The sequence below is a fragment of the Camellia sinensis genome, chromosome 6 (genome assembly GCF_055761805.1).
Source record: "Camellia sinensis isolate YWXY chromosome 6, ASM5576180v1, whole genome shotgun sequence".
NCBI lineage: Eukaryota > Viridiplantae > Streptophyta > Magnoliopsida > Ericales > Theaceae > Camellia > Camellia sinensis.
The window spans coordinates 138327872-138336525 of record NC_138966.1 but is presented as its reverse complement, the minus strand read 5'-3'; the positions used below and the strand labels follow the sequence as shown (position 1 = coordinate 138336525).

At 33.6% G+C, this 8654-nt stretch overlaps 1 protein-coding gene across 1 annotated transcript; it reads left to right on the top strand.

Annotated features, from left to right (window-relative positions):
- Positions 1 to 1950: 1950 nt before the first annotated feature.
- Positions 1951 to 8176, top strand: LOC114314324 (ankyrin repeat-containing protein At5g02620). Its single transcript, XM_028260804.2, has 4 exons — positions 1951 to 2438; positions 3745 to 4169; positions 5573 to 5982; positions 6939 to 8176. Exons 1-4 carry the CDS (start codon positions 2389 to 2391, stop codon positions 7800 to 7802), a joined length of 1749 nt encoding a protein of 582 aa, XP_028116605.2. The 5' UTR covers positions 1951 to 2388; the 3' UTR covers positions 7803 to 8176.
- The last annotated feature ends 478 nt before the right edge of the window (positions 8177 to 8654 follow it).

Below are 8654 nucleotides of genomic sequence, written 5' to 3'. Positions count from 1 at the left end.
TGTCTCTGGACCGGAGTAGCCTTACTCTTCCTTGGGCCGAAGCAACTATCTCTTCTTGAGCCGGAATAAACTCACCTCCTTGGGCCGAAGTAACTTTGTCTCCCCAAGGCCGGAGTAACCTTGCCCTCTAGGCCGGAGTATTCAGTACGGCCTTTTTACCTAGTCCTCTGCGTTTTGGGCCTCAAAACCCAACTCGAAGCTCGGCCCAATTTTCCCAAAAATTACCCTCTCACTTATAAAATAAATTAAATTTCACTCAAATGGATTTAATTATTTGGTAATGGTAGTAGTAATTACAGTGGTGGCAATGGCAACTGGCATGAAAAGAATAATAGTGATAATGAATAGAAGAAAGATTATCAGACATTGTTTAAGTGTTTATCTTTTCTTAATTGAAGAAATGGATAATATTATTCTAATTTTTTTTTGTTGGAATAACTATTTTTACTTACCTAGAACATATCAAACCAAATAAATAAGGAATAGAAATTTAAGATGGGTGTTTGGAATTTGTTTATTTTGTGGCTTTTTTTTTCTTTGCTTGTTTTTGTCTGTAGTGATTTTTTTTAAAAAAAAATCGAAAAACATTGAATTTCCATATTCAACTTCACAAGAAGAATCAGAAAATTAAAAACATTACAAAAAAAGTTTAGAAAAGATAAATATAAGTCAAAATAGCGGACCTTTTTTTTAGCTTATTTTTTAAAAAATTTTTTTGAATTTTTTTAAAATTACTTTTTAGATTCGTATATACAAGTTTGACTGAAAAAATAAAAAATTTGACATAATTTTAGAAAAAAATACTAAAATTAAAAAAATAAAATAAAAAAAGAAGTGACTTTTTAGGTATTGCCAAAGATCAAAGGGTAATTGTTTTTAAGGTTAAGATTTTATAAGATGAAGGACATATAGTAGTTAAGATCACCCAATATTTTTATAGAAAAACTTCAATTCAGAAAAATTTTAATTTTCATAGATAAATTTTTTTGAATCAGATGAAATTTTTCTGAGATGAATTTTTTTTATGAAAATATTGAAAGATCTTAACTAATGAAAAAAATATTTTAGACATTTCTTACTATACCAAATTAGAAAAGAATGTTTCATTAATTTTTTCAAGATCAAATGTGTTATTTTGTTTGTGTTTTGAGTTGGTTCATATTTGTTAAGCTGTCAGTGTCAACAACAATAACAAAAATGGGGTTGGCAATTACAAAGAAGTCATTGATTGTTCTAAAACACTGTCAGAATGTGCTCCAAATATACTGTGAGTAGTAAAGAATGCAAAATTTATAATTTTATATTTAATAATTAAAAAATAAGAAAACATAAAATTATGATCGATAAAAAATACCATCACGTGACTTTCACCAAATAAGTTTTTACAATTACAACCACCAAAGTATTTTAATCGAATCAATAGGAAAGACACGTACTTTCCAATTACAAGAAATTAAAAGCAAGAGAAATGAGTAAGATTTTTTTTTTTTTTTTGTGATTTCCATTATTCTTAAAATGATTTACGTCACTTATTTTAAAAATTGTGAAAATCTTAAAAAGAAAAAATTCCTATCATTGTGCCGTTTTGGAAATTTTCATAAAAAGCCATGTTTTTTTTATCATTTTCTAAAAATACAAGTGGCTAAAAATGTGACAAAATTAGTTTGAGAATGGTAAAAAATGTAAGTGTGAAATTATAAATTAGGACCTATGACAAAAAAATAAAAAAATAAATTTTTTATGTTGAGTAAGAATATTTTGATCATTTTAATTTGATTTGACACCATAAATAAATATTAAATTAAAAAATAAAAAGTTAACTTTTTACCAACTTTCAAAATCCCTTTCTAAAAAACTAAAAAACTTAATAAAAAATCAAAAGCTAACTTTTTACAACTTTCTAAAACACCTCATTATTGTAAAAACAAATAACCATGTTACATCAGACAATTTTCCTCCTTACAATCTCTACAAATCAGATGACAAACAAAATTTTAAAAATGATTTACATTATATTTTACCACCTTATTTGTGTGGGGATTGTAAGGAGAAAATTGTGTGTAGTAAAAACAACACAGACGGCAGACACAAACTTTAACTTTTCTGTAATTATTTGATCTGAACCACACATGTTTGATGATGAGTGTTTTGTCTGGTTGCTTTTTTGATGCTCTTCGCATTTCAAGAAACTGTTTATTGTTACTTTTAGGGGTTTTCTGAGCAGAATATCTAATTGGGTTTGCTCTGTTACTGAAATTCCTGAATTTGATCTTCTGGGTTTCGTCGAAAGTGAGTTTTCAGCTCTCAATCTGAAATTGAGCTCCATATTTGAAGTTTTGGGTCTGCTTCTGGCTCTGTATTTTTTTGTTGAAACTATGGCATCTACTGATGTTTGAAGTGACAGTGGATTCAAGCGTTGATTTCTCAATCAAACCAAGGTATTTATCATTCATTTTGTTTTGATCCTTTACATGAAACTTATGGCAGTGTTTCTATTTTTTACAACACAAATTTGTCATCTGTAATTAGGTGATCTTCAATTTTGGGTCTGAGTGATTCTACCCAATTAGTATTTTTACGATTTGGGTTGTTTTATTGTGATTTTGCTGAGATATCTGTAAAAACTGTATCTGATCAGAACCAAACAAAAAGCAGTTCTTGAGCTTTTGAATCTGAAATAGAATTGGTCTTCTAATCTAAATTAAAGAAAGCGTAAAATTTGTTGGGGGGTTCTGTGATTTTTGTGAGACTTGTTCATGATCATGGAAGTAATAATATCCATGGGGTGACTATGGAGAAACATCTTAGTGTTTGTGGGCAGTGTGGATACTGGTAAGTACTCCTCCCCCTTCCCAAAATTTTATTTTTTTATTATCCGAAAATATTAGTCTCTTTTCAAAAATTAAAGATTAAATTAATATAAATTTTCTATTTGTCTTTCTTTTAAATTCGTTAACATTACAAATAATACAATCATCATGGTAATTGATATTTCTCAAAAAAATGTACTATTAAAGGGTAATTATGGAAAATTAATACTTTTAAAGTGTAATAATTGTATTATAAAAAAAAAAGTTGGATTTCTCAAAAGAGGCTATTATTTTGAGACGGAGGGAGTATATACTAACCACTCGATCATAGATTCAACTTGTGGCTTGTTACCTTAGTTTCTATGTATTTATAGTTGAGGGGAAGCAGTTATCTTGGTAATCCATTCTAATCATAGTGAAAACCAAAGTAGCTGTGGACGTAGCTCTTATTTGGAGTGAATTACGTAAATCTTGTGTTTTGTAACGAGCTAAGTAGTGTAGTACTAAAGCCCTGAGTGACTCTTGGCTGCTTGAAGTGATAGATGCAATTGCTTTTCACTACTCATTCCTATGAAAGGAGCCAATAAAGAGTGGGGGAAGGGATGGATTTGAGGCTACTGACGTCTATAGCGCTGATACATAGAGCAGCCCGATAATTTATTTTTTAGAAAGAGTGTTTCCTCCATATATTAGAGTATAGGTCTTTTCCTCTTCTCTTCTCCGTGTGTATTGAACGATGGGATGAATAGAGCCACGTAGTGCATAGCATACCGATTGAAAGCTCTGTGTATCCTTAATGAACAGTAGTAGTAATTGTAGACGTAGAATAAGCAGCTCTTTTGATCAGTCCATGTGATTTATCTTTCTTGTGCGTTATTTGTTTTTGTGCTTCATGTTTCATCAATCCTAGTTAAGTGTTATGGATTCCTAACAGGTTGATGGAAAAACTGCCGAGTTTTCGTGGTGGGGTAATGGAGAAGCAGAAGAGTTTTCGTGGGTTGATGGAGAAACAGAAGAGCTTTCGGATAGCCATGGAGAGACAGCTCAGTTTTGGTGGGGAGAGGAAGAGGGGCAAAGATTCACCAGGAAAACGGGGCGACTCTCCCCTTCATTTGGCTGCGAGAGCAGGGAACGCGAGTAAGGTAAGAGATATTTTTCAGAGGTTTGATGCTAATGTTGTTAAAGAATTGCTATCAAAGCAGAACCAGGAGGGAGAGACTGCTTTGTATGTTACCGCAGAAAATGGGCATGCCCATGTTGTCACTGAATTTTTGAAACATTTAGACCTCCAAACCGCATCTATTGCTGCCAAGAATGGCTATGATCCATTTCATATTGCAGCTAAGCAGGGTCATCTTGGTAAGATTTCAGTTCCATTCTTTGCTTGTCTGTTTTATTACAAGGTTTCCTTTGGTTGGGATTGAAGCTTTCCTTGACATGAGCTATGTTGGCATTTGCATTAATTATCTTCCTTGAGCATAATGATTATTCTACTTTCTGTATAATAATTCTATGGTAATTTCAAATGATGGAAATACTTAGTATGTTGGCATTACGTACAAGGTGAGACTACATTGTGGTGCATGCAATATTGTAAGGGAATACATATGTAGATAGAGGTGAAAATGGTTTTATGAAGAAAAAAAAAAAAAAAAACGAGTTTTCAAGTCGAAGTGTGTAGAATAGCCTATGTTATTTTTTACTTTAAGAATCGACATAAATCTTTCAATCCAAGGTGATTCAACTCACATATTATCAAAAATTATGCAGGAAATTAAAACCAAGTACACAACCATGATGAGATTAATTTTTAATGCAGGAAACCCAAACCCAGGGGAAAAAAACCACAATCTAACCGCTAATAAAGATTAAAATGAGCCTCCTAGTAGTCCAATCTTCCAACCACATCCGACACAATCTTCAAATGTAATTCTCCGATCTTTAACAGCAACCACAAACACAATTCACCCAATTATGAATGTGCCCCAAAGAAGTTTCCTGCTACCAAGTCTGTTTATCGTAAAATCTATATGATATGCTAATTTAATTTTTTTTTTCCCATTCCTTATCAAGTTTCTGTGTTAATTCTTCAACTGATTGTAATGATCATGGACTCAACTAAAAATTATGGTATAAACTCAATGGAATGAAATTTCCGACACTACAAAAACAACCAAGGGGTACAACTCATTTTTCTGTATCATGGATATTATATATGTTCACATGAAATAACCAGAAAAGAAAAAATACTGATTTTTATCCTTTCTTTTTCACTTCAAGTTAATGAAAATTTAATTTGTTTATGTATTCTCTTCATATATCAAGCAAGTTTATGTAGAATTCTGTTGTTTTATTTTACCAGTTCACCTCGACTCTGGATGTTAACTAAGGCTTCAAAGCTTTTGTTGAGATTGGATATAAAAGCTTAATAAATTGTTGGGATCATAAAGCTTGTTGGACTTTTCCCGTTTGGTTTTGCTTCTTGTAAGTTGAAAGCTAATAATCAAAAAACAGAAGCCCAAAGCACCCCTCTCCCATGCTCTAGATAACAACTTTTTCTCTCTTATTTAAGTTGTTTCTGTGTAACAATAGGCTGTAAACAAAAGTTGCACCAAACAGTCTAGAACAAACTTCCAAAATAAAAAAGTTATGAGCAACTCATATAAGCTGCACCAAACATATGCACCAAAGATTCTTCTTTATCTCTTTTTTATCTCTGTTCTTCCTCTTGCTTATAGCCTTTCTTTGCCATGATTTTGCAGAGGTATTAAAGGAACTTTTGCATTCTTTCCCCAATCTGGTCATGACCACTGATCCGTCCAATTCAACAGCCTTACACACCGCTGCAGCTCAAGGACATATCGATATAGTCAATCTGCTTCTAGAAGCTGACTCAAACCTTGCCAAGATTGCCCGAAACAACGGCAAGACTGTGCTACATACTGCAGCAAGGATGGGCTACCTAGAAGTGGTGAAATCTATTCTAAGCAAGGATTCGAGTATTGGTTTTAGAACTGATAAGAAGGGCCAAACTGCATTGCACATGGCTGTGAAAGGGCAGAGTGTGGAGATTGTGCTCGAATTAAGTAAACCTGACCCGTCAGTTTTGAACTTGGAGGATAACAAGGGAAACACGGCACTGCATGTTGCAATAAGCAAAGGCAAAGTTGAGGTTGATTTCCCTTTCCTTTCTATTTGTCTCATGACTTGTGCCTTAGATTTTGTCAGTAGTTAAACCCATTTCAATTAGCTCTTTTATTTTTTATGCACTTGATGTGAATAATTTATATGTTGTTAATATGGTCAGGTTTTATGAAGTCTAATTGAGGTCGAAGAGTGGTTGGGTCCATCAGATTCTTGAATTTGCCAATCCATATGAGAAAGTTCAACATATTTAGTTTCCTGTAGAGTTTACTCAACATTAAACAGACACAACAAAATAAAATATATAAAGGTTAACATTTCAACAGTTCAAACACTATGGTAGTGATTCAATTATTCTAAATCTCAACCCCATCAATACCATAAACACTGGAAATTTGAAAACAGAAACTCATGTTGGGCAGTCCATACATCTCACAACTTTTATGTAACCTTCGTAAAAAAGGCGAATATGAACTGATACTTTATTATGTTGATTCCTATTCATTATTCATCGTAGTTAAATTCTTTTTTACTAACCAAAAATAAGACCATGAGGAATACATCACTTTTTAGTTACTCTTTTCTTCGTTCTTTTTTCTTTTTCTTTTTCTTTTTCTTTTTTTGCGTGTGCTTAAGAAATGCTTGATTTTAATTCTCATCATGTGGCTTAGTATGATTTCTTTTGTATATATGTTGAATTTTTGTAAGTTATGCAGCATTTATTTCTAATTATACATATTGTGCTGAGTGTTGTCAGTTTCTTACGATTACGATTCACGACGTTCTTCTTACGATTTGATACTTCTTTTTTAGAGGTAAATCAATACTATCATCAATACGTTTCATAAATTAAATGTATCTTACGATACATAGAAGATACATGATGCAATATATGATTCGTGTTATCCAATCAATTATCTATATAGGGGGACCTAGTGTAAAAATCTGGCTTTAACACTACCGAAATGCTTTATGTGCCTGCAGATAGCTCGTTGTCTACTATCAATTGAGGGGGTTAACATCCATGCAATAAACAAAGCTGGACATACCCCTCTTGACATCGCAGAAAAGTTTGGGACTCCAGAACTTGTCACCATTTTAAGAGAATCTAAGGCCACCAATGCTAGAGATCATGGAAAACCCCCAAATGCAGCGAAGCAACTCAAGCAGACCGTGAGCGACATAAAACACGATGTGCAGTCCCAACTCCAACAGACACGTCAAACTGGTGTCAAGGTCCGGAGGATTGCAAAGAAGCTAAAGAAGCTCCACATCAGTGGCCTCAACAATGCCATTAACTCAGCTACTGTTGTTGCTGTCCTCATCGCCACCGTCGCTTTTGCGGCCATTTTTACTGTACCTGGCCAATTTGTTGAGGAACCTACAGATGGGTCTTCACTTGGGCAAGCCCATGTGGCGGAAAAACCAGCTTTCATAATTTTCTTTGTGTCTGATAGCGCGGCGCTATTCATCTCCCTCGCTGTTGTTTTAGTCCAGACGTCTTTGGTTGTGATTGAACATGAGGCAAAGAAGCAACTTGTGTTTGTGATTAACAAGCTCATGTGGCTGGCTTGTCTTTGCATTTCGATCGCCTTTGTTTCTCTCAGCTATGTCGTGGTGGGATCAAAAGAAAGGTGGCTTGCTGTCTCTGTAACGCTAATTGGTAGTGTAATCATGGTCACTACAATTGGCTCGATGTGCTTCTGTGTGGTTCGCCAGAGGATAAAAGAGTCAAGGTCAAGGAACATAAGCAGAACTGAAACCCTGTCCCGATCATTCTCCCTGTCTAGGGCAGCATCTGATTCCGAGATATTGAATGAAAAGTATAAGAGTTTGTATGCAGTTTAAGAGTAAATGAAAGTTGGGGAACAGAAAAGAAGATTGAACGGCCTTTGGTTTTTCTATCTATATCTCACAATGACTAGTTTCTCTTCTGCTGCATCTCAAAAGTGTGGATATTGGTGATTACCTTGCAAGGTGTTTTTCGCCTTTCAAATATGTCCTGTTGTACTAATCTTGTGAGGACATAAGATTAGAGGTCACGTTTAGTTCATTGTTTACAACTACTTATGATGAGTTTTGGTTATCAGACAAGAAGGTGCCTATCATTGATGTGTTCGAAACTACGAATCTGCATGTAAGTCTACATAATCCAATTCTACTTGCAAATGTTGTAATGACGGTTGATGTTTATAATGCAGGTAACAAAGGCCTTTCTCTTCTTTTTTTTTTTTCCTCATGATATTCCTGTTATTTTTCCCTATCCATTTTCTATTGGCTTGTTTGATGTGTGGTTAGAACATTTGTTCAAGTTAAATATATATATATATATATATATATAGGATGATACAAAACCAAGCATAAATGTAAGAACATCATGTACAAGTAGACACAAAAATGCTAATCCAAGCCTAGAAAGGTCAAACATATTTAGAGAGAGAGAACCAACATTTGTTTGAGTTGGAGAACATATTAAAGACCAAGCAGCTAGGAATGGCAATGGGGGCAATGAGGTGGATATTAATTTTCCATTCTCATTTCGCTAGAATAAATTTTTCCCCTTCCTCATTCCCCATGGGTACCACCCTCCCTATTTTTTAATGGGTATGGATTTTCCCCAACTCACTTTAATCTCCATTTTTATTTTTTATACTTAATGTTAACAACCACTTTTTTTTTTTTTTTTTTTTTTTTTTTTAA